We start from the raw sequence: 27,572 nt of genomic DNA on the forward strand, positions 1-27,572 counted from the left end.
ATGATTCCGAAATAGGGTCCCGAGGTCAAACCCTTCCCCCCACAGCCCATGCTTGCCAGTGGCAGAGGGGCACATGGGTACAAACTTCACCTCCTTTACCCCCCCCCAACCCTCCACCAATCCCAGAATCCAAGGCACCAGGTCCACATTTGTCAGGATCTGCATCAAATCCCACCCGCTTGGGGCAGATACATTGCAGGAAGGCATTAAATTGGGTTTATTTTAATATGGACATATCTCAGGTGGTGCAATTTGAAAGAGAAAACAGGAGTGCGTACCCACCGAGTGTCCAAATAAAAAGACAGGAGTATAATTATTTACTATTCATCGAAGATTGACACCCAATGTTATCAATAAGACAATCAATTATTTGCTCTAACGAAGGGTCACCCAAACTCAAAATGTTAGCTCTATTCTCTCTCCACAGATGCTGTCAGACCTGCTGAGATTTTCCAGCATCTTCTGATTTTGAATTGATTATTCGAATCTACTTGTAGGTTATCCCATTACAAGTAAAAAGTATTTAACCTAGCTTTGTGCAAATCCTATAGTGAGGTCACATTTAGAATAATGTGTGCAGTTTTGAATACTATTTCACTGTAATTTTTATGTCCTCATTGGCAGGATGAGTATTCTTATTGGCCTCTCTCTTACCATTAGAAAGTTGATGGACAAGGAGCATTCCTCTGGAATAACCAGAAAGACAATTGCTTGAGGGATGTTGAATGGGATTGCACACTCACCACCACCCAAGTATGCAGACCCCCACAAGAGGCATGTCAGAATCAGGCCTTCAGCACCGACACTTTAGGCAACCTGTTCCAGGATGTAATTGTGCTCTCGAGATGACAACTTGTCGTACAGCACAATAATCTTGAGAATCTGGAAACTGCTGGAGTATGTGCAAAGTGTCAGACCTGAACAGTCCAAACAACCCACACAACAACCTGAGTGTCAGCAACTAACAATCCATCTTGTAGCTGGGTTGATTTATAGTGATTCAAGGTTTTGGCTTTGGAAAATGTAACTGTAGCAAGGGAAATGGGTTGTTACAAGATGCCACAAAACCATTCCCATCTCAATTAAATACACCAGTCCATTGACAGGTGGACATTTCCACTTTCTGCCAAAAATAATGGGGTGGGAATCAAGCATTGCGGATTGCCACCCCCATTTATCCTGGAATTACAACCATATGACGTTGACAATCTCAGCTCCTTTTAAAGTGCTATTCCATTTCAAATTGGAAGTATGTGAAATGAACAATAATAGGTATTTTGTTCTAAGATTTGTTTGCTATGAAACTTCGCTAACATTCCACTTCTGTGCTGAATATTTTAATTTCCTATACTATTGTTATTAATAGCCTGAGGGAAATAATTTATTACTTACTGGTTATAGTAGCAGATCCTCTTGTTATATTCACGAAGGTCATAATCAGAAATCCTACGATCAGATGTATTTAATTATCATGTTGGCTATATTGTCTGTGAACCTTCATAGGTTCACTTACAAATGCTTCTTTGTACTGCATCAAGTACTTAGTGATTCTTCTTTCCCATCAGCTAAAATAAATATTTAAACCCTTGGGTTTAGTTTGATACAGGTCCTTAATAGTTTGTTGTCATTTCCCTACATTTCACTGCCCACAAGATGTGTGCAGACATAAACAGTTTCATAGTGAGGCAAAATTAATGATTTTTTTCCAGCTCTGAGAAGCACAGGAGCTAATAATTAATAGAGGCAATATATCAATCAAAAGAAAAGGTCCATATGAGGACCATTAATTACAGATATAATCTTCAATGGTATCATTGCAATAATACTCAACACTCATTTATGTACACCTCAAAGAAGTGATATTATCTGTGTACAACCGCAATTTTTATGTAAATATTCTTTGTATAAAGGAAAACATCAGGGGCAGAATTCTCTGGCTGCGCTGATCTGAAAGTCAGAAATTCCCACCCGACTGTCAAATGGGGTTTCACATTGTCCTCAACCTGCCCGCTAAAATTCCAGTGGCGGGCAGGATGGGAGAATTCCGGCCCAGAAGTCTTTAGGAAGAAAGAAGTGGAAGAAGGAAGGAACAGTTGATGAGGGAGAATTGAAGAATTTGGGAATGAGTAGGTTTCTACATTCTTTCAAGGCAAGCGGAAGGAAAGCAAGGCAAAAAGGGGTTGAGGAAGAGAATTTCATAAGCCGGGGCAAAAGAGCTGGGGATCACATAAAAAAGGGGCACCAATTATTTTAACCTTTTTTTCATTCTTTCCAAACTCATAGCCACAATGACACAGTTAAAGTAATTTATCATAGTTCAAGGAGTATTTCACCCAGCCTTTTAATGTGCTGAGATTCCTTTCCTCTGTTGCTTTACTGGAGACAGTAACCCATTTAAAATAAGCTGAGTAACTCTCCTGTTAAAATAACAGAAAGGATCATTTGACACGGATGAAATTTACACAATACTACTCATAATCAGTATCCGACAGAAACGGAGAAGTGGTTTCACACGGGCCGAGGTATTTCTGAATTAGAAAAGCAAGCAGCTGGGGGACATTTGTTAACCCTTATATCTTTGCTCGTTACGTTCATGCGCACGTTTCACACTTACTTCCTGCCACTGTGTGCCATGATGCCCCATTTATAGTTCCATCTTCTTTAGCAAAATCATCAGTGTGGCACACTCTTCTATTTGCATCCGTCATGAGTCGGTGAGTGGACGCGTAAGAGAATGCCAGCCACCGGAAAACATGATCATCTGGCGTGGCAGAGTACTCGTGGACTTTTGTGCTAAACCGTGTCATGTCGAATGGATATGTCACAACCAATTCTCCTCCATGTATGTTTCCACCCAAAACAAATGGAAATTTTTCCATCCAGGCAATCACTGCTCGTGTCTCAGCAGCTACCTGTAAAAATCAATTGTTTTCAATCAAAATGAGGTTCAATATTTGGAACTAAGGAAGTAATAGATGTGCAGCTCTTACTGACTCCTGATATCCAGACTATATATTCTCACTCATACTCCACGGACTTAGAGAAGTTCAAGCATCATCAAAGCTCCCCGCAACCCTCACAAAAGTAAAATGGGTTCACTCAGTTTGCTGGATGGCTCGACTATTGTACAGAATAACAGCCCTGTACTGGCTGAAGTGCACAGGGTGGAATTCTCCCACCCCGCCTGCTATGGGAATCGGAGCAGGCGGTGGGGGAGCGGGGGACGGGGTGGGGGGGGAGGCGGTGGCGGAACATGCAAAGGTCCATTGACCTCGGCCGGGAATTTCCAGCTTTGGGGCGAGTGTGACCGGAAAATCCCGCCATAGTTCTTAGGGCTTGCCTCCTCACTTCAACCTATAGTGATATCAAGCATAAGGCATGGTGAACAACCCTCAAAACAAGGATGCTACGTGACGAGAGACTAGTAAGCCTGTCAAGCTTTGTTCCTCATTGATGATCTGTGAATAAACTAAATAAAATATCTATATAGTTTACCAATGACTCACAATGGTCTGTAACTTCTTCAGAGTGGCAATAAACAGCAGATTGTCACTCTTGTGATTTAGTTTCGCTGGAATTCCAAAGCCCCTGTCTTGCCTCACCTTCCTCACTCAGGCACGGTGAGACATGAACAGCGGAGCCCCCTGAATCTACTATAAGCCTCCCTTTTTGCCCTTATCCAATGCTGTATATCCATTGACACCCAGGGTTCTCTTGACTTGTTGGTGCCACCTTTTACCTTTACAGAAACATGTCGGATTGTACTCTTTGAACCCCAAGGGAACGTAACTTATGAATTGTATATGTTCAATATAAGGGCTTTGGGTGAAAAAGAGTCCATTGATCAGTATGTGACTGTTGTAACAGTGCTTGTGAATTTGGGCAACCAAAAGATGATCTCATTAAAGATAAAATTGTCTTACGCCTCAGAGATCAGACGATGAGAACAAGTGAGAGGAGCAACTTACTCTCAGGAAAGCAACAAACATATGAAAAAGTGCAGAGGTTGTAAAACGTCAGCAAGAGGACATGCCTGGAAGAACAGACCTGGAATTGCATTATGCTAAGAGGCATTCCAGACTGAAATAGTGGAACACAAAGGGCAGGATGCAAATACCATGGAGGATATCATACAAAGGAAAAGATGGATTGTCCAGCATGGGGAAAGCAGTGTTTTAACTGCAAGAAACCAAACTGTTTGTACATAAGTGTTTAGCTAGAAAAAAGCAAAACAAGCCTTTACAGATGGTCACTGGAGAGATATCAGCAGCAAAGTCTGACAAATTACTGTACACCAAACAACAGGCTGGCTCTATCAATTCTACAGGAGATAAAGGTTTCCAACTTTGCTGATGATACGAAAATAGGTGGAAGGGCAGGTTGTGATGAGGATATTGTGATTCTCTATTGGGTATAGTTGGATTGGGTGACTGGACGAAAACCCGGCAAATGGAGTTTCATGTAGGGAAATGTGAGGTTATGCACTTTGATATGAGGAATCAAAAGGCCGATTATTATCTAAATGGAGAGAGACTGTAGGTGAGTGAAGTACAGAGGGACCCAAGTGTTCTAGTGCATGAACCGCAAAAAGCTAGCACGCGGGTCCAACAAGTAATTAAGAAGGCAAATAGCATTTTGGCCTTTATTGCAAATGGGGTTGGAGTTTTAAAAATAGGGAGGTTTTGGCCAGAATTTTACGACCTCACTTGGGCGAGGCTCGTAAAATCGAGGCCAACGGAGAATTCCGTTCTGCAAACCTCACCCGCCCCGATTCCAGGGCAGGCATGCCAGTGAAATTCCGGCTTTTGTTTCATTTATACAGGGTGTTGGTGAGGCTTCATCTGGAATACTGCATATAGTTTTGGTCCCTTTATCTTTAAAAGGATATAATAACATTGGAGGCAGTATAAAGGAGATTCACTAGGCTAATTGTTGGGATGAAAGGGTTGTCCTATCACAAGAGACTAAATAGTCTGGGTCTGTATTCGTTGGAGTTTGGAGGAGTGAGGGATGACCTTATTCAAACATATAAGATCCTGATGGAGCTAGACAGGGTAGATGGTGAGATATTTTCACTACTGGGAGAGTCTCAAACAAAGGGACATAGCTACAAGATAAAGGGCTGGTCATTTAAAACTGAGGTGGATAGAAATTTCTTCTCACAGAAGGTGGTGAATCTCTGGAATTTTCTACCCCAAAGGGCAGTGGAGGCTGGATCATTAGAAGTATTTAAAGTGGACGTGGATAAATATTTGATAGATTGAGGAATAGAGGGCAATGGGGAAATGGCACAGAAAAGGAGTTGAGGCCAGCATAGATCAGCCATGAGTGTATTGAATGGTGGAGCAGGCTTGAAGGGCTTGGTGCCATTCTCCTTCTATTTCTTATGTTCTTGTGTTGTATTCTTGTGTTCCCTGTAGGTGACCGACCAGGAAGACGGGATCTCATCAGCTGTACAGTGTACAGAACACCCAACATCCCAGAGGTCCACCAGGCCCCCAATAATGGAAATGGAACAGCAGCAACACTTACCACAGCAATAACAAATGCCACAGGAATGACACACTCTGGAGAAGGAACATCAACCATACAATCAGACAATGATAACACACACACATACCATTAAGAAAACTGAACAATTTAACAATAATGTTTGCAATGCATGTGCAGTGAGTGATGAAAATAACAAAACAATTTGATGCTGCATGAGAACAGTTGGGGTATGGTGGTTGACTTGGGTAACTCACAGTTACAAATGACAATGTGTGCAAATTTGTCTTTTGTTCGTGAGGAAAAGGGGGATGTTTTGAAATGCAATCATTACTACATGTTCTATTTGGTTTGCTGTAGTGATGTGACCACTGCCATGCAGGACGCCCTGTGGGCTGCCATCTTGCATTCAGTTCAATGAAGACAGCATACTGGAAAGACTAGTCTGTGATTTCATAGCAACGTTCACTTGACTTATACAGAGACGTCCTCTGCTAGCCCACCTGATCCCAGTCACTCCTGAAGTTATGTAACTGAATTGACCTCGAAACTATTTTTATCTTAGTCCAAAACCCACTAATTACCATTCTGGCAGGGATATCATGAGAGAAGAATAACTCGGCTTGAGGATCTATTAAAGGTAGCTGGATTATAAAATGGGAACTACAGGCCGGTGAGTCTCACATCTGTGGTGGGTAAGTTGTTGGAAGGTATTCAGTGCTGCAATCTGGAAATTTCTCCAAGGTTTGGTTAAAGACACATATTGAAAAAGTGACAAGCGCAATGGTGTTCCCACAGTAACCTTACAATAAATGGGGACTATCCTTTTGAGTCAATATAGAGGTGTATGACTGAACAGTAAACGGCACTTATCAGTCAACATTTGATTTATTTCGGTAATTCTTACCATTTTATTATTTTGTTGCAATAATATGAGGATGAATGACTGTTGGGTTAAACCACTGCATTTTCCTAAGCAGAATGCACCTAGGTCAGATGTGTTGTCTCACTTGCCAATAAAAAAAAGCAAAAGGATGTAGAAAGTGAACCGAATTTTATAAACACAATTTCATTACTGATGTTGGTATGTGCGCTCACATGGATTTTACCTACTGACCCATTCTGTTTTACATTTACACGGTGCTAGCTTACTACTGAACTTGCTTAACATCGACTCATTTCAGACTGATAAACAACTTTGCAGGTCAATCTGCTGAGTGTGTTCTGAACCGGAAAGAAAATTGATGAAATATAATTCAAAATCTGAGAGGGGAAAATGCCTTAAGATTGCCTTAAATGTGTTCTTAAAGGAGAGCCGGTAGTTAGACTGAGTGCGAGGGAAGAGCTTTCATCAATTAAATCGTGAAGGCTTATCCAAAGAAAACAGGGACATAAGTCAAGTTATCAGAACCATTAGCCCAAAAATGGATTTTAAGTAGGGAAATAAATGTGTCTGTCCATCTGGATCTGCGTTAGCCCCCATTATTAGCCAAAATGTGAGAAACCAGATTTGCTGACACTAACTTGAAGGTCATCGTGGTTCCAACAGAAGGGTTTTGACACATGTCACTCAAATTGATCAATAAAATTGAGGCTTCGTTGAAAATGAAGGATATCTAAGTGTTTTTGACACTGACATTCTGCCTTCTGTTCTCTGTCTTCAGTCCTTGATTCCTATTTTCACTCCAATTCTTTGAGCAGTCTTTGTAGCAGAAAGTGTAGGAATTTTTTATCTGAATATGTAGAAGGTTGTGCAAAATTAGATAGAGAAAGGGAAAGGTCGCAAATGTTGTGATTAAGCATATCGCTTAGGAAGTCCAAGTTTTCCAAGGCCCAGACATAATCCAGCTAGTCCAGAATGAGTTAGCAGGGTCAGCAAAAACAGAACCCAGGACACAAGAATGACGAGGAACAGAACAGACAGGAGTTCCCCATCACTCTGAACTCTCAGAGGGCTAACCCTGTGCTGCCTAAGAAAAGTGAAGTCACCAGTTCATGCTCACGAGCTCATCAGGATGAGGTTGTACAAGTTCTCTAAATATGAATAACTACAAACAATGTGGTAAAGGTTGTTTGGTGTTTCATGATGAGGTCTGGAGGCTTGAATATAAACTATTGATGTAACCCATAACTATAGACAAATCCAAGATACTGCCATGCGTGCATGCTGTTTCCATGATGGCTCCTTCCAGGCTCTACTCCACAGACAGTTTACTATCCTGTGACTCTCCACACCACTGTGGGTGGTACTGAGCAGACTCGATGGGCTGAATGGCCTAATTCTGCTCCTGTATCTTATGGTCTTACGTTCTCCAGTCCCACATTAACCCCTGCTCTCCCGAACACCCTTATCCTACAATGCATAAGTACCAGACTGTGTTTAATCGACTGACTAACTTGTCAGCTATCTTTGGAGTTTTAATCCTGAATTAATCTCAGAAATTTATATCCGCCTCAGAACCTGATCTCACAAGCAGTTAATGCTGAGTACTATGACATAACAGTGCTTTGTAATTTGTTATTTATTTTGCAAATTACCCCCACTAAATATGCAAACTCTGTATTTAAGTGTTGATTACTGAAGCTAAGGTTAATAAATAATTGTTAGTTCACGACTCGTCAGCCTTCTTTTATCATTGGCAAGATGGGGTCACTTGATTCACGTAGTAACTTGCGTTGATCCTGATGGGAAGTTGGTGGTGTAAATGCTAATGTAATTCAAAGTGGTTTCGACATGCCAAATTTGAGCATCATTAACTCGCAGGCACTGACTTGGTAGTAAACCTCAGATGATTCTTTAATGAGGAGTTAAGGAAAACGAGTTCAGAATTTGGCTGACACTGTTAATGAATATTCTTGGCTGCGTATCGATCTCAGTGCTTTTAGAATATCCAAATAGGTAAACAAAAAGCTTTCCTGTCATCATGTCACATCCTGTGTGGAGGCAGCGACAACTTTGCTTCAATTATTTGCTTTCTTCAGTTTGACATCAAATCCCAAATTGCCCATTCTATCTTGCGTTATAATTTTTGAGGGCACGTACCTCAAAAAAGCTGTTGGTATTACCTGATCTTAAACTTCCCTTTTGTATATGGACATTTTAAAGGAAAGAATATCAATCATTTCAAGCTTCTGATAGTCAACAAGATTTTTCTGTATCCTCCATTCTTCAAAACTGATTCAGTTCCAGATTTTGTCAGGCAAACACAATTGGCTCATTCAAAAGGAGGGTAGGTTGACCCATTTTGCCACACTATCTGCTTGCAATCTGCCTACATTCTAATGAATGGACAAAAACGCCTCCTTATTCTCCCTCCCACTCCCAGCTGTTTCACATTTTGAAGTTCCTGTAACAGATTGTGCCATACAGTCATTTGGATTCTCTGTTAATACTCCGAATCCCAGGTTTGTGACTCACTATCTTTATTCTTGTGCCTGCCACTTGTTATTGAGATAGAGCCATAGGGGTTTACAGCATGGAAACAGGCCCTTCAGCCCAACTTGTCCATGCTGCCCTTTTTTTTAAACCCCTAAGCTGGTCCCAATTGCCCCCATTTGGTCCATATCCCTCCATACCCATCTTACCCATGTAACTATCTAAACGCTTTTTAAAAGACAAAATTGTACCCGCCTCTACTACTACCTCTGGCAGCTTGTTCCAGACATTCACCACCCTCTGTGTGAAAAAATTGCCCCTCTGAATCCTTTTGTATCTCTCCCCTCTCACCTTAAACCTATGCCCTCTAGTTTTAGACTCCCCTATCTTTGGGAAAAGATATTGACTATCTACCTTATCTATGCCCCTCATTATTTTATAGACCTCTATAAGATCACCCCTCAGCCTCCAGTGCTCCAGAGAAAAATGTCCCAGTCTATCCAGCCTCTCCTTATTTCTCAAACTATCAAGTCCCCGTACCATCCTAGTAAATCTCTTCTGCACTCTTTCTAGTTTAATAATATCCTTTCTGTAATAGAGTGACCAGAACTGTACACAGTATTCCAAGTGTGGCCTCACCAATATCTTGTACAACTTCAACAAGACGTCCCAACTCCTGTATTCAATGTTCTGACCAATGAAACCAAGCATGCTGAATGCTTTCTTCACCACTCTGTCCACCTGTGACTCCACTTTCAAGGAGCTATGAACCTGTAGCCCGAGATCTCTTTGTTCTGTAACTCTCCCCAACGCTCTACCATTAACTGAGTAAGTTCTGCCCTGGTTCAATCTACCAAAATGCATCACCTCGCACTTATCTAAATTAAACTCCATCTGCCATTCGCCAGCTCACTGGCCCAATTGATCAAGATCACGTTGCAATCCGAAATAACCTTCACTGTCCACTATGCCACCAATCGTGGTGTCATCTGCAAACTTATTAACCATGCGTCCTATATTCTCATCCAAATCATTAATATAAATGACAAATAACAGTGGGCCCAGCATTGATCCCTGAGGCACACCACTGGTCACATGTCCCCAGTTTGAAAAACAACCCTCTACAACCACCCTCTGTCTTCTGTCAAGAAGCCAATTTTGTATCCATTTAGCTACCTCACCCTGGATCCCGTGAGATTTAACCTGATGCAACAACCTACCATGTGGTACCTTGTCAAAGGCCTTGCTAAAGTCCATGTAGACAACATCAACTGCACTGCCCTCATCTACCTTCTTGGTTACTCCTTCAAAAAACTCAATCAAATTTCTGAGACATGATTTTCCACTCACAAAGCCATGCTGACTGTCCCTAATCAGTCCTTGTGTCTCTAAATGCCTGTAGATCCTGTTTTTCAAAATACCTTCCAACAACTTACCCACCACAGATGTGAGACTCACCGGCCTGTAGTTCCCAGGCTTTTCCCTGCAGCCCTTTTTAAACAAAGACACAACATTTGCCACTCTCCAATCTTCAGGCACCTCACACGTGACTATCGATGATTCAAATATCCCTGCTAGGAGACCCACATTTTCTTCCCTGGCCTCCCACAATGTCCTGGGATATACTTCATCAGGTCCCGGGGATTTATCTACCTTGATGCGCTTTAAGACTTCCAGCACCTCCTTCTCTGTAATATGTACACTCCTCAAGACATCACTATTTATTTCCCCAAGTTCCCTAACATCCATGCTTTTCTCAACAGTAAATACTGATGAGAAATATTCATTTAGGATCTCACCCATCTCTTGTGGATCTGCACATAGATTACCTTGTTGATCCTTAAGAGGCCCTAACTCTCCCTAGTTACTCTTTTGGCCTTTATGTAGTTGTAGAAGATCTTTGGATTCTCCTTTGCCTTATCTGCCATAGCAATCTCGTGTCCCCTTTTTGCCTTCCTGATTTCTCTCTTAACTCTACTCCTACACCCCCTATACTCTTCAAGGGATTCACTTGGTTCCAGCTGCCTATGCATGTTATGTGCCTCCTTCTTCTTCTTAGCCACGGCCTCAATATCCTGAGTCATCCAGGGATCCCTACTTCTACCAGCCTTGCCCTTCAATCTAAGAGGAATGTGCCTACTCTGAACCCTGGTTAACACACTTTTGAAAGCCTCCCACTTACCAGACGTCCCTTTGCCTTCCCACAGACTCCCCCGATGCGATGTACTCATTAACCCCAAAGATCTCTAGTTGTTTCCATCTTTCCAAATAATTGTTTATTATCTGAAGATATTTGAGCTTTCTTGTCAGCTAGCCTCTTTCAGCAATAATTGTCTTAAACTAGACGTGAAGCAGCATCAGTCCTGATTGCAGAAAGAGGATAATCACAGTGGAGCGATTTTGAGCCCGTGATCTCTGTGGCGGCAGGGACACAAGATCTGGCAAAACCTGGAAATCGTGGAACTCATCGGCAAGATCGAGATTTCAGAATTTCGCTGCCCCTTGCTGGCGAGGTAATCAGGTTCACGCCCTATATTTTAACAAATTTAAATAAAATTAAAGACCTCCTTGCCATAAAAAGACCTCTCGCCGTATTTTCAAACCCTGCTGCTGTGACGTCAGATGTGAACCTGTTGTAGGGATCCCTTGGGGTTGTAAAGGTGAATATAATCCCTGGGGTGGAGGGATATGATGTGGAGATGCTGGCGTTGGACTGGGTAAACACAGTAAGAGTTTTAACAACACCAGGTTAAAGTCCAACAGGTTTATTTGGTAGCAAATGCCATTAGCTTTTGGAGCGCTGCACCTTCGTCAGATGGAGTGGATATCTGCTCTCAAACAGGGCATACAGAGACACAAAATCAAGTTACAGAATACTGATTAGAATGCAAATCTCTACAGCTAACCAGGTCTTAAAGATACAGACAATGTGAGTGGAGGGAGCATTAAGCACAGGTTAAAGGATATATGGCCAGGCAGCACCCGGCATTGCCTCCGGCCCAGGTTGGTACCTGCAGTGCCAACCTGGCAGTGTCAACCTAGCAGTTCCAACCTGTACCGGCAGTGCCGGGGCTCATAGTGGGAGCCTCATGGAAACGGACTCATTTATTTGTGGTGGTGAGGGGGGAGTGGATGTGAGGGCAGTGGGGATGCTGGAGATGGCTGTTTGGGGGGGTCCGATGCCATCATGTTTCAGCTCTGCCCCTCGGAATGATGGCATGAAACACGCCCACCTGGTTTTTTTTGACAAAGTGTCAGAAGATCTGGAGAGAAAATCGGCCTGTTTCTCTGAAGGGAAACATACCATTTTTCAGTTAGACCCTGACATTTGGCCATTTTTTAATAAGATTCCACCCAGGATAGGATGAGCTGGTAGACTAATTGGTTGGGATTGAAATATAGAAGTGGTTTTTAAAAGGTTGATAGAGTAGAAAAATTCACTCAGTCTTGATGAGATGTAGCCTAAGTTGCTGAGTGGGAATTGAAGATGCTCTGACCACAATCATCCAATCCTTTTTAAATATGGGAGAGTGCCAGAAAACTTGAGGATTGTTAACATTGCACCTCTATTCAATGAAGCAGGGATGGATAATTTTGGGAATTACAGGCACGTTACCGTAACACTGCAGATGGGGAACTGTTAGCGACATTAATCTGGGAATCGTTGATTGGTACTGGGAAAACCATGGGTGAGTAAATGAAAAGCCAAAAGAGATTTGTTAAAGGAAAGTCATATGTAACAAACTTGGTTGAGTTATTTGATGGAAGTAACAGAGGGTAGATGATGGTTGTGTGGATGAAACTATCCTCAGGGACATTCAAAAGGCTTTAATAATGTACAACTTGTTTGCAAAATTAAAGCCCCTGGGATTAAAGGGGGAGTGTGGATACAAAATTAGGTAAGGGATAGAAAGTGATGAATGAATGTTTTTCAGACCAGAGGGAAAGGTGTGGTGGTGCCCCTCCAGGGGACCACTGCTCTTTTTGGTTTGGATTTATGTACATGAGATCATTTCAAAGTTTCAAGATGAAGTGAAACCCAAAAACAGTGAGAGCAATCGTAATAAATGTCAGGAACACAAGGATAAACTGGTGAAATGGGCAGGCAATGTTAGTTGTATCAATTGAGGTTAACTTTATACAGCTGGATTGGATAGTTACTTGAGCAAATATAAAGAGACACTATCGATACAGGATTAGATTGGAGTTTGGAGATAAATACCTGCAATGTGAGCACATATAAAGAGACATTATTGATGCAGGAATAGAGTGGAGTTTGGAGATATATATCTGCAATGTGAGTGTTCTGATGGTCAAGTGGACCACAGTGGATCAACCAGCAGGGACCTTTAAGCTGTATTTGTAGTTCCTGAGATGAAGACAACCTGATAGTAACCCACAGGAGCGGCCCTTTCCTTTGGTTCATAATAAAGGATATTGGTGACAGAAACTGGCATGTGGCTGAATTACTACAGTGAGCACATATAAAGAGAGACTATTGGTACAGGAGTAGAGTGGAGTTCTGAGATATATAACTGCAACGTGAGCATATTAAGAGAGACACTGTTGATACAGGAGTAGAATGGAGTTTGGAGATATATGCCTGCAATGTGGGGGACATATAACGATATACTATTGATACAGGAAAAGAGTAAAATTTAGAGGTATACATCTGCAATGCATCACTCCTTTAATAAATCTGCCCCAGGACTGGCTCTGGTTCCTTCCTCTTCATCAAGTAGTGATCAGGAGTATAACAGATAGACAGCAGATGAAATTTAATGCAAAGATGTAGGAAAGTAAATTATACATTTTAACAGGGATGCAGGAACAGGAGAAACCTGGGGGTGCAAGTACATCAGTTTTCAAAGGTGGCAGGACAAGTTGAGAGGGCTTCATAAATGGAGTAACGCTAAGCTTTTATGAAAGAAATCTAGTTAGGCTTTAGCTGCAGAATAATGGCGAATTCTGGGCAGCAAGCTTTAGACCTTAAAGAAGGTTTGGAGGAGATTTACTGGAACGATACAAGAAATGAAAGACTTTGGTTAAGTGTGTGGAGAAACTGCGGCTCTTTTTAGAGCAGAGAGGTTTAAGGGGAGATTTGATAGAGTTCTTCAAGATGATCTTGAACATTTTTATAGAGTAAATAAGAAGGTTCTGTTTCCAGTGGCAGAAGAGTCAGAGGACATAAAATTAAGATTAGTGGCAAAAGACACAAGAAAACAAACTACACAGTGAGTTATGGCCTGAAATGTACTGCCTGAAAGGGAGATGGAAGTAGATTCTGTAATCACTTTAAAGGGAAATGAATAAACAATTGAAAATGAAAAAATGCTGAGCTATGAGGGAAGAGCAATGAATATGAAAAAAATAGACAGCTCTTTCAAAGCGATCAATGGGTTGAGGTTAGGGTTGTCAACCCTCCAGGATTGGGCAAGTCATGTGATGAAACTGCCAGGAATATATTTAATCACAGTTGGCAACTCTAGCTGAGTGACCTCTTGCCGTACTATGACATTCATAGAAGCCCTACAGTGCAGAACGAGACCATTCAGCCCATTGCGTCCCCACCGACTCTCCGACAGAGCATCTTCCCAGGCCCTATTCCCATACGCCACATATTTACCCCGCTCATTCCCCTAAACTATACAAGGCAATTTACAGAGGCCAGTCTGTAAACAGAGGCAATTTAGCAAGGCCAGTCAATCTAACCTGCACATCTTTGGACAGTGGGAGCAAACTGGAGCACTCAGAGGAAACCCATGCAGACACGGGGAGAATGTGCAAACCCAACACAGTCACCCAAGGCCGGAATTGAACCCGGGTCCCTGGCGCTGTGAGGCAGCAGTGCTAAGCATTGTGCCATCGTGCCGCCATAAATAGAATCTATGAAACAACTTCTTAATTTTCTATTTTGGCAATTATTCATCAGAACTCCATCTTCCTTTTGGGACATAATTTCATAGTTTTACTCTACTTAAAGGCGATCAAGATTGATTGTTCAGCTGTTCTCCTGATTCTAATGGATATCCAGATTTAAAACTATTCAGTTCTGAAATAAATCGGTACTTCCTGCGACTATTTCCATGTTCAACTAACACCGGGGATGACTGATGTCCTCAGGACCAACAGACGCAGAAGCAGGCTTCGAGCATCATGATAGTTGTCAGCTGTAAAAATTCCAAAGCCTTTCACAGTTTGTGCTGGATATCAGTCATTATGTTGCTGAAGGGGTTATAGTTTTGTAAATCAAGGTTTTGTTCAGAGCAATGATGAGTGACCATTCCTATTTGCTCCCAAGGTGACCTGGACAAGATATCGTTTTGTTATTGTCTTCATTAGCTACTCGTTTGGCTTGCATGTTTCATCAAAAAAAATCTAGTCAGATTGAAGCTGCAATTTTGACCTAAATAAACATACGTACTGCCATCTAGTGAAAGCTACTGCTGAAGAAAACCTGCATTTCAGGTAGTTTACAGCAAGGCAATGGAAAGCGTACCCAGGTTAACTGCTCAATGTCATCAATGAAAGACCCGAATTGCTGTGATTTTTGGACCCCATTTCAATTTCCCTGGGCCCCTCGGTGGCCCATCCATTCCCAGCGGTGACAGGTAGTTTGGCTCAATTTAAGGGCATGATTTCTGGGAAATCTTGCACCACTTAGCAAGATTTTCAGTCTCTGGGAATTGTTGCTGCCATATATGGTGTTCATAGAAATCATAAGATCCCTACAGTGCAGAAGGAGACCATTCAGTCCATTGAACCTGCACCGACAATAATCCCATCCAGGCTCTATCCCCGTAACCCCATGTATTTAGCCTGTGAGTCCCCTGACACTAAGGGGCAATTTAGCATGGCCAATCAACCTAACCTGTACATCTTTGGACTGTGGGAGGAAACCGGAGTACCTGAAGGGAACCCACACAGTCACGGGGAGAAAATGTGAACTCCACACAGACAGTCGCCCAATGCTGGAATTGAACCCGGGTCCCTGCCAGTGTGAGGCAGCAGTGCTAACCAATGTGCCATGTGTTGCATCTACGTTTCAAATCCAGTTCTGACTTACACTGGGATTGTGCCATTGGACCCATCGATATTCAGGCACACATCTTATAAAGTAATGACCACCCAATGATAATTATCATCTTGGTATGCCTAAATTTGTCTGATTGATTGTATGAAATTGGGTTTGTCCACCAACAGTGGGTGAATGATATATGTCATAGCTACAAAGGATAGCTTGTATGTGTAGATAAAGCAGCACATTGACAATGAGCAGAAATACCAATATTGCAGAATTATCATTATTGGTCTGCTTTCATTGAGATGTAATACCAGCTAATAATGACATCTCGTAGAAACTGTGGAGTAATGGTGTTGGTATAAGGTGGTAAACTGAATGCCCTAGGTTCATTAGGTTGTAATTAGATTAATTAACTTGTCACGGCTTTGAACAGCCTTGAATGACTGCACATGCACACTGTGCTCTGCAAAGTTGCTCTCCATCTAGTCAAATAAAGCCAATGATGAAGGAAAATATTGTTTAACCAAGCTTACTGATCATAGATGCAGAAAACCACATCTGATCATAAAACATATGAACATGTCACAGACTCTTGTTCAGATTGTCAAAAACATGATTTTGTGAAGGCGGCGCACAATGTGTCCCATGTTATTTAATGCCATCTGTAAATTACAGAACAGCTTAAGTCGAAACAGCCTCAAATGCTTGTGCTGGGGAATCATCCTTTTACCACGGAGCAGCACCAACAATGACATAAAAACAAGTGAGTTTGCACAAGCTTGCACACAAGCAGTTGTTTAAAAGTTTCAATCGCAACTTTCATTTCTGGTTTCTCAACCTCTGCCAATTGATGTGGAAAGTCCATTTAGATGAGTTATGTGAAAACCACTGACCTGAATGTATGGACTGTGTTCAGTCATTCCCAGCCAGTGCAAATAACAGCATGTGCGTGCAGCAATGGCTATTTACATTTTCCCCTGGCAACAGCATTGCTCTCTAGGGCAGAAGCAAAGCATCGCATCCTCAAGTGACTCTACACTCACAATTTACAATTCAGCACTACCAGCAAAGTCTGGCTGCTACGATGAGTGGTAGTGCTGTAATATAAAAGGAATGCTTAATTACTATGTTTTTGGGATGAGCTATCTGAAATGTAACCTTTATGACAACTGGCAAGATTGATATGATATGATATCTCCACATCAAGATTGATATGAAGCATCTACTAAATGGATAATTTTGCCTGTGCTTCCATCTAACTGCTGTTCTGTCCATCTTCTGGTGTGAAGTGATGAGATAATCTTCAACCATATGCCTTAAAACTTGTTATTCTAAACAACTTATTCAAATTATTAGTTTAGATATAGATTGCATATATTGATAACTCACAGTGGCGTTTGCAGATAAGTACCACTCGGGGATGGGTAGGTGATGATTATTCATTTTTCTGTACATGTTTCTGCGCTCCTCCCCTTCCCAAAGAACAGAGTTGAGGTCAGGAAAATTGCGATTGATATCAATGCCATCATGAGTCCAACGTCCCAAAGACCAGCCGACCAGCTCGGAACCCTAAAATTCAACACAAGGGAGTGATCACATTCACATACACCAGCCCCTTCGGGTAAGTAAAGAGACTATGCTGAATTATGGATGGTGAGAGTTTTAATGAAAATTTACCACTTCGCAAGCTTTCTCATATCCATCAGGATTAACAGACGGCAAGAAATGGATTCGAGTCTCCTCCACAAGGTGCTTGATTCGTGGATTTCCTGCCAGGTACTCCTGGCACATGAACTGCATCAGTAAGAGGAGCAACTCACGTCCGAGAACTTCATTGCCATGAACTCCTGAAGAGTAATGGAACTCAGGCTCACCTGTTCAACAAACATGTTCAATAATTATTTCATACACAACTACAAGTAAATAACACAACTCTTACTCCATATCATTTCAATTAAATTTCTCAAGCACCATAACCTATTGTCTCCTGTGTCCATTGAAACTGGAAAACTCAAGTTACACAACTGAATTCCCTTGATAAATAAACACGTGCCACACAAGTGCCACGCAGTGACCATCTTCAATAAGAGAGAATCCAACCCTCTTTCCTTGACCTCATTACCATCACTAAATCCCCAATGAACCAACACCAAACTGGGCGTTACCATTAACCTGAAACTGTACTGGACTAGCCATATAAATACTGTGGCTACAAGAACAGATCAGAAGCTGGGAATACTGGGCTATCTCAACTATTTCCTTTAGGGAATGAAATCTGCTGCCCTTACCTGGTCTGGCCTTCATCTGCCTCCAGAGCTACAGCAATGTGGTTGACTCTCAACTGCTCTCCAAGGGTAACTTGGGATGGGCAATAAATGCTGGCCAGCCAGCGATGCCCATGTCCCACAAATGAATTTTTAAAAAACTGTCTCCCCAAAATCTGTCCACCATCCACAAGGATGTCAGGAGTGTGATGGAATACTCTCCACTTGCCTGGATGACTGCAGCTCCAACACTTTGGTAATATATTTAGGTCATCATTAACCTCTGACCTTGTTGAACAAAACTATTACACAAGGTCAGATCGCATGAGATAAGGTCAGTTTGGTTTACTTTTCTGGAAAATATCCTAAGGGTAACTGGCTGTACTAAGGAGCAAGGTCCAGTGAATTTATAGTTTCCAGCACCATAGTTGGCCTTCTGAATCAAAATGTCAATATTTAATATAATATCCTGATTGCTTCAAGTTGCTTAATTAATGTTAGCAGTTTCAACATTTTTAGCGGTGAGCTTCTTTTAAATTCTCAATACTCGCGACTATTATTACATTAGATCAAAAGATCAACTTGGATTGCCAGGGTCTTTCATCCCACTTATTCTCATCTTTCCAAATTACCACCCTTTCACATCCTTATAAACAGCAATCAGTGAATTGAGCACAGTTTACATTGAGTTTCAAACGAACTGAAAGGAAAGCGACGCAATTTAATTCCAAACTATAGAACTATTTATTTAATGGAAAAGCTCAATCATTGACTATCCTAAACTGGAGCTGTGTAAATATTTGGAAGTTTATTTTGGACAGCTTTTTCAAAGTTTAAGAAAACTTGGATCCTGAGTAATGAATGTGCCGTCATCACCGGGGCAGACCCAGTGCAGATTCAAGTAGTTTTATACAATTTTTGAGTAATGTCTGTAATTTCTTCCACTGTGTCCAATGCCAGTTGACTAGATTGTACCAGTTCAATCATTCAGTCCATATATTTATATTGTGTTTAGAATGTGTTTACAATTGGCAAATTGATGTGGTTTGATACACCCTTCCCTAAGAGTTCCACATAGGTCATTGTTGGTCTGATTGGAACAGACATTTCACACACTCCAAAGGTGTAAGGGTTAGGTTGATTGGCCATGCTAAATTGCCCCATGGTGTCAGGGGGATTAGTAGGGTAAATATGTGAGGTTACGGGGATAGGGCCTAAGTGGTATTGTGGTCGGTGCAGTCTCGATGGGCCAAATGGCCTCCATCTGCACTGTAGGGATTCTATGATTCACTTCTCAAACAGCCTTATCATTGAGCTCCATTTTATAACTAATTGGGGTCAATTTTTACTCCCAGGGAATGCAGACGAGCAAACGGCTGGCTCGTTCAGGAGATGTCACTGGAGGACTTGGCCAACTTTAATGGCCAGCCTGTATTAGCTGATTGTTGACTTCTACCGGAAACGGTTTATCAGCTAGCTGGAAGCAGCAGCCCCAACAGTTAAGATCAGGTGGCTTTTTAAAAATTTATTAGTGTCACAAATAGGCTTACACTAACACTGCAATGAAGTTACTGTGAAAATCCCCTAGTTGCCATACTCCGGCGCCTGTTTGGGTACACTGAGGGACAATTTAGCATGATCAATGCACCCAACCAGCATGTCTTTCAGACTGTGGAAGGAAACCGGAGCACTCGGAGGAAACCCACGCAGACACGGGGAGAACGTGCAGACTCCACATAGACAATGACCCAATCTGGGAATTCAACCCGGGTCCCTAGGGCTGAGAGGCAGCCTCTGATGGTGGCTCTGTGCCTCCATGGCACGTGGAAGCCGATGTTGGGGTCCAGGGGAACGGGTTCCACACACACTAAATGTCTCGGAGGGATTAAGGAAGTGAATGCTGATCAGTGTCTAGGGCTGGAATTTTACCGTCTTGCCCGCCATGGGAATTGGAACGGGCGAGGGGCGGAGTATGGGAAGGTCCATTAACCTCAGGTGGGATGTTTCGGTTTTGGGACAAGCGATTCCCATCTGGGAATCACACTCCTGTTTCTCCTGATCCACAAGGAAATCTGCAAAAAATTTGATTTTGCGCTTATCTGGATCACTTTTGACTTTGGATTAGTGTGGAAGCCATCATGCCCCACTACAATCAGATCTTTTTTTTTAGGTAATTTTGATTTTAAAAAAAGCTCAGGCCTCAGTTGATTATAGTGGTCGGGCACCAATGACATCATTGGAGAGTTACTACATACTGAAAGAAATATGTTGCTAAAGTTTGGCAATTCAAATTGTACTTGGCCAGGTTAAGAATGGAGTGGATTATTTCCCCTGCTCCATTTTAACCACCTGCTTTCTACCAGACAGATTGTGTTATGTCAACTTTATCATTTGTAGTTTAACATATTTTGTAAAGAGAATCCCTCTTACAACACTGACAGTTATTCAGCGCAAAGGCACCAATGAAACAAGGTGCAACAGAATGTCTTCCTGTTATTCTGGGTTTTCTGTGGCCTAACTCATGATCCTTAAAGAAGACCATTCTAAAAAGGTAAAGAAAATATTTTATAATTTAATTTCAGTGCAGCCAACGAGAGAGCAGGATTTCTCCTCTTCATTCAACAAAAGTACTGTGGTCCACACCTGCTTTCCCTTTTCCTTCTCCTCCATTCCCAGGACCAATCTGCAGGCTAGCTTGGCATCAGAATTAGTGAACTTTTAAAAATTTGTTCATGGGATATGGGTATCACCGGCTTGGCCAGTATTTATTGTCCAACCTAATTTCTGTTGAGGAGGTGGCGGTGAGCTGCCATCTTGAAGAGCTACAGTCTCTGTGGCGTACGTACATCCACAGTGCTATTAGGGATGAAATCCTAGGATTTTGACCCAACCACTGCGAAGGAAGGGCAATATATTTCCAAGTCAGGATGGTGTGTGACTTGGAAGGGAACTTCCAGGTGGTGCTGTGGCTATGCTTCTGCTGCCCGTACTCTTCTAGATGGTAGATGTTGCAGGTTTGGAAGGTGTTGTCAAACAAGCTTTGTTGAGTTGTCGCAGTGCATCTTGTATATGGTACACACTGCTGCTACTGTGTGAGAATGATGGACTGAGTGAATGTTGAACGAGATGGCTGGGGTGCCAATCAAGTGGGCTACTTTGGCCTGAAATAGTATGAAGCTTCTTGACTGCTATTATAACTGCACTTATCCAGGCAGGTGGAGAGTATTCCATCTTGTTCCTGACTTGTGTCTTGTAGATGGTAGACACACTTTGGGGAATCAATATGTGAGTTACTTACCACTGAATTCCCAGCCTCTGACTCTGCTCTTGTGTCCACAGTCTTTATATAGCTGGTCCAGTTGAGTTTCTGGTCAATGGTAACCCTCAGGATATTGATACAAAGGGATTCAGTGATGGTAATGCCACTGAATGTCATGGGGAGATGGTTAGATTCTCTCCTTTTAGAGATGGTTCTTGCCTGTCACTTGTGTGACAAAATGTCCCCTGCCATTTGTTAGCCCAAGCCTGAATATTTTCCAGTTCTTACTGCATTTGAACATGGGCTGCTTCAGCATCTGAGGAGTATGGTACTGAACACTGTGCAATCACCAGCGAACATCTCCACTTCTGACCTTAAGGAAGGAAGGTCATTGATGAAGCAGCTGAAGATGGCAAGGTCCGAGGAACTCCTGTAGCAAAATATCGGGACTGAGATGATTGACATCCAACAACCATCTTCCTTTGTGCAAAGTATGACTCCAAGCAGTGGAAAATTTTCACTCAATTCCCATTGACTTTAGCTATAATGGGATAATACATTGACACCTACGGTCCACCAGTTCAATGCAAATGAAGCCTGGTTGCCCATTTTGCTAGAGTTTTGAGATTGCAGTGCCTATTTCAGATTGTATTTTGACTTTATGCTTTCCTTAGTCTCAGCTGTGAAAGAACTGTTGTCATTGCTGCTGGATGTACAGGCCGGCTATGGATGAACAAGATCTGGGGAGATTGCTCAAAACTGATGCCAATTTGTCAGAAATGGAGGCTGATGTGGGACCTGCTCTAATTGCTCAATGGGTGAAAAATCTATTCTAGTGCCTACGTTTAAAATGTTGTAAAACTACTGTCCAAATCAGGAGGCTAGCCACAGTATCAGGGTTCAAATATTTTTCAAAAAGTTTTTTCAGGAGCAGTTTCTTTCGACAAATACCCCAGAAATTACCTTGGGGACATATCATTTGTACCCTATATATTTACGGGTAAAAGTTACAGGTGAAAGTAATTTGCTGTTAGGAAAATATTTATCTTAGGAAATGAATGGAAACCTTGCAGAGCAAATGAAGGCATGAAGGATAATCTAGTCTTTCGGATATCAATCTTACCAATTTCATGCTCTCCTGGATTATCAGAGATCTCAATCGCGTACAGCTTCATTCCCTGATAGCTTTTGCCAATGTTGTAAATCCTGGTGATGTTTGGACACTGTTCATTTACTATCTTCATCAACTGTTCAACAAAATGTACAACTCAGTGAAAATTCAGTGGTTAGGGCTGAAAGAATCACAACCAGTTATTAACTCCCTCGAGTGGCATTTCTTAGCATTGTTCTTAAAGGTTCTCTCCAATAGCTCATTTAATTGTGTGCACTCTACGCATACCCCCACACATCCAAGGAGTAGCATCATATAAGCCATTCAGAAGTTTAGACAAGTAAGTACTAAGCAATGATAAACCATTAATAAATCATCAGTCAACTGGGGGTTGTACTAAAGACAGACATTCATGCTTAATTAACTGAATAAATTGGTTTGTCCCTTACTGCAGAAATTGTGTTTCTGTATCAGGACATCATTTCAGAAGTTAATGATGCACATTTGTGTCACAAATTGAGCTGTAGCCCCTTGCAAGAACTAGATAATTAAATGAAATAATATGTCAACGTGATATGGAAACCATGCTGGTGTGAAAACTTTAAACCTGGCAGCAGTCACCTTCTACAAGGGGTGGCACAGTGGTTAGCACTGCTGCCTCACAGTGGCAGGACCTGGGCTCAATTCCGGGCTTGGGTCACTGTCTGTGCGGAGTCTGCACGTTCTCCCCCGTGTCTGCGTGGGTTTCCTCCGGGTGCTCCGGTTTCCTCCCACAGTCCGAAAGACGTGCTGATTAGGTGCATTGGCTGTGCTAAATTCTCCCTCAGTGTACCCGAACAGGTGCTGGAGTGTGGCAACTAGGGGATTTTCACAGTAACTTCATTGCAGTGTTAATATAAGTTTACATGTGACAACAATAAATAAACTTTAAAATCTTTGATAATGGCAGGACAGGTTAACAAAGCAGTTAATAAAACATATGGGGTCCTGGGCTTCATAAAGAGAGGCATAAAGTACAATGGACAGAAGGTCATGCTAGCCCTAAATGAAATGTCAAGTCCAATTCTGAGCACTTGGCTTTTAGGAAGGACATGAAGGCTTTGGCAGGACTGCAGATAAATTTATTAGAATGGTTCCAAGGATGATGTATGATAGTTACTTGGGTAAGCTGGAGAAGCTGGGGTTGTCCCCTTGGAGCAAAGAAAGGTACGAGGGGATTTGGTATAGATGTTTCAGATCATCAAGTGTTCAAACAGCGTAAATAAAAAGAGAAACTGTTTCCAATAGCTGAAGAACCAGAGGGTCAAACTGATTGGCAGAGGTGACATGAGAAAAGCATATTTTATGCAACAAATGGTTAGGATTTGACATGTATTCCCAGATTATCACCACTAAATTTCAGAAAGCAAACTGGTTAACTATTTGAAGAGGTAAAGTTCCAGTGATAAGGGGGAAGATAGGGGATTAGAACTAGCTAGATTACTCTTCAAAAGAGCTAGCACAGATTTGATGGACTGAATACGCTATGCTGTACTCCATTCTATGATTCTGCAGGTGTTTGACATGATCACATTTGGTTTGAAGGTTTTCGCTTACTGTCCAGTTAGAGTTATATTGTTGATGAATCATGCCAATGATTTTCGATTTGAGTGTATAATATATGCAAACACACTCCCAGTCAAAATTTAAGGGCAGAATTTGCTGTTGTTGATGCAATAGTTTGTACAATTAGCATGTTCTTATCAAATAACTATCTTTGCTAATTGTACCGAGGTGCCAGCAGTTCTTGTTGTCATAATCTTGGTTACATAACTGGGTGACCAGGCATTGACTAACTTAAGGGGCTGGTTTTTCTTCTGGCTGGAATGCGGTCGGGTTTGTTTAATTTAATTTAATTGGTTTTCAAGAAAAAGAGTTGGAATCGGGCCAGGAATAGCAAGAACTTGGATTTTTTTGCACTGATTTCAAATTTGCAGTGCCTTCCTGACCTTTGTACGGCCTTTTTACAGGTCAGGAAGTCCTTGGATCATGAACCTATGCACACCTCTTCTGAAACTGAGGTTGTCATTAAGCCCAAGAGGAAATTTCCTGCCCCACTATTTTTGTCTGCTGCTGCGGGCTTTGTAAGCTCCAAGAAACTCGCCTGACTGGAGAGTTAGTGAACACTGGGGGAAGCTTGCAGAGGTTGAAAAATCATTCTGGCAGGTAAGTGCAAAATGTTTAGACAACTTTGTAAGACATTATTTGATGATGCATTGTAACATAGATTTAAAGTTTGTTTATTTATTAGTAAACAAGTAGGCTTAGTCTATTAGTCACAAGTAGACTTACATTAACACTGTAATTAAGTTACTGTGAAAATCTCCTAGTCACCACACTCTGGCTCCTGTTCGGGTACACTGAGGGAGAATTTAGCATGGCCAATGCATCTAACCAGCATGTCTTTTGGACTGTGGGAGGAAACCGGAGCACCCGGAGGAAACCCATGTAGACACGGGGAGAACGTGCAAATTCCACACAGACAGTGACCCAAGCTGGGAATTGAACCTGGGTCCCTGGCGCTGTGAGGCAGCAGTGCTAACCACTGTGGCACTGCGCCGTTCTGATGTGCTTTAATGGCAAAGATTCATCATTGAGCTCGATTCTGAAACAGTAGTTTGGCTGTTACATTGACCAGCATTGTTTAAGTGTTGAGATGATGTGAAATGGGACACCGACGCGAGCTTGGATTTCGGAAGTCAGGAATGAGCCCGACTCATGTTTCCCGAGCCCGGGTCAATAATTGTGACTTAAAATATGCTCCTATAAAAGATTAGTTTTACCAGAGCCACCAACATTGTCATTTTGAAGGTAGGCAAATTAAGATCAACTGTATCGCAACAGAGAATGTTTCAAAAATGTCTCCTTTTGCATCTTGGAGAAATCACTAAATAAAACTGAAAAAACAAAATTGGTTTTAAGTTACTGCACATTTCTGAATTAATGTTTTGAACCATTCAGAAGTAAATTTCTTGAGAAAATTTGATTGTATCCAATTTGAAAATCAAATGCGTGTGGACACTTTTCCAGATACTTCCAGTTCAGATACCCAGTTCAGAAGATTCCAAAACCTCTTCACATTGAAAACCAGCCGTACATTAGAATCTGTTCCCCTGAAAACTTAACAAATACTAGAAACAGATCAATAAGCCACACTTTACTTATGATTTGCACTGCTGGTTATTTGTGCTGACTTAGGTTTGAGCCAGTTTCAAACTTCAGTGATAATTACTGCCAAAGATATCAGCCATAGATTTCTTTTCTAGACTGTTATGGTTAAATGTGTGAGGATTGACCCTGAGATTATACTGCGGATTGGTGTTATTGCATTCATCACTAAGTATCCCAAAGTCATTCCTTTTAATATTTTCTAAAAGTACCATTTTCCTGCCACAAAAATATCCTCAGAGAGTCATAAAGTCACAGAGGTTTACTGCATGGAAACAGGCCCTTTGGCCTAACTTGTCCATGCCACCCCTTTTTGTAACCACTAAGCTAGTCCCAATTTGGCCCATATCCCTCTATAGCCATCTTACCCATGTAACTGTCTAAACGCTTTTTAAAAGACAAAATTGTACCCGCCTCTACTATTACCTCTGGCAGCTCATTCCAGACACTCACCACCCTCTGTGTGGAAAAGTTGCCCCTCTGGACCTTTTTGTATCTCATCCCTCTCACCTTAAACCTATGCCCTCTGGTTTTAGACTCCCCTACCTTTGGGAAAAAATATTGACTATCTTGTTGATCTGTGCCACTCATTATTTTATAGACCTCTATAAGATCACCCCTCAGCCTCCTATGCTCCAGAGAAAAAAGTCCCAGTCTATCCAGCCTCTCCTTATTACTCAAATCTGATTCAAGCTTAGAATCTGCTGTTCGGATACTAATTGTAGCCGATCGGTGCAGACTCGATGGGCCGAATGGCCTCCTTCTGCACTGTAGGGTTTCTATTTCTATGATTCTATGATCTAAATCACTGTACCGTCTAAGTGCTGCAGTGGAATAAGCCTGATACCTGGCTGCAGGATTTCATTGACAAGCTGCTGAACCTTTGGTAGCCTCACATGTATTGCGGTTTGTGGCTGATTAAGAGGGTGAATGCTATTTCCCTTCCATTTGCTGGCCCATGATGTGGGAGATATAGCCCACTGTTTGGCTCATTGGTTGAAAACAACAGGATTATTGTATCCACCAAACATGCTTAAAAACGCTGTTTCTAACTAAAATTAGTAATTAGGCATAAAACAAAATACAAGGAACAAGATACAAGGGTGCACTAATTTAAACAACCCACCATTACCCACACATTACACATAGAGGAAATACATGCAATGCACTTGATTTGAACATTGAGCTGAGTATTTATTTGCCATTGGTTACAATGTGAGTTTCAACAAAATGTAACATTTCAGATAGGTGAACAATATGGAACGGCAGAACGAGGTGGTTTTGGCATGGTTATTTGGCAGATGTGGCCTGTCAAGAAATGGTACATTCATAGCATCTTGCTGAACACAAAGTAAAACTGAATGGTTTCCATATCTTGTCACTAATTTATATCATTAAAAAAAAAATTTTCTTGTTCAGGTAGAGTGACCAAATGTATCCAGTAATATCCTGTATTATTTCCGTTGTGTATCTAATCAGATGAAAGAGATTATTGTTCATCCTGCATCCAATTATTCGATGGAATTTTATGGCCCTGTCACGGCGGATTGTGACTGTAGAACACGACGAGTTGTTTAAAGGTCCATTAACTTCGGTGGGACTGGAAAATCCTGCCCGTGGGAGGGGCTGGAAAATTCTGCCCCTAATTTTTATTTACGCAAGGTCATGTTTTGGTTCTTAGAAAGGATGGGCTTGTCTGTGCAGGTGGGACTTTGTAATGGACAGAAGACAAAGGGCCTGATTCTCCGTCCTCTTCAGATGGTTGTCGGGATTCCCGACGACTCGGTGAATGGACCATCGACCGAAAATCGGGATTCCTGATGGGCGTCAGGGCTATCGGG

At 41.8% G+C, this 27,572-nt stretch overlaps 1 protein-coding gene across 1 annotated transcript in view; it reads right to left on the minus strand.

Annotated features, from left to right (window-relative positions):
* Positions 1 to 27,572, minus strand: part of cpxm2 (carboxypeptidase X (M14 family), member 2) — a 182,947-nt gene that overhangs the window by 29,573 nt on the left and 125,802 nt on the right. Inside the window, exons 8-11 of the mRNA XM_078223391.1 lie at positions 22,537 to 22,660; positions 17,568 to 17,764; positions 17,280 to 17,459; positions 2,615 to 2,912 (exon numbers count right to left, since the gene is read on the minus strand). Of these exons, the coding sequence (XP_078079517.1) occupies positions 2,615 to 2,912; positions 17,280 to 17,459; positions 17,568 to 17,764; positions 22,537 to 22,660 (799 nt within the window). The remainder of the gene's footprint in view (positions 1 to 2,614; positions 2,913 to 17,279; positions 17,460 to 17,567; positions 17,765 to 22,536; positions 22,661 to 27,572) is intronic.

The sequence above is a fragment of the Mustelus asterias genome, chromosome 11 (genome assembly GCF_964213995.1).
Source record: "Mustelus asterias chromosome 11, sMusAst1.hap1.1, whole genome shotgun sequence".
NCBI classification, from domain to species: Eukaryota; Metazoa; Chordata; class Chondrichthyes; order Carcharhiniformes; family Triakidae; genus Mustelus; species Mustelus asterias.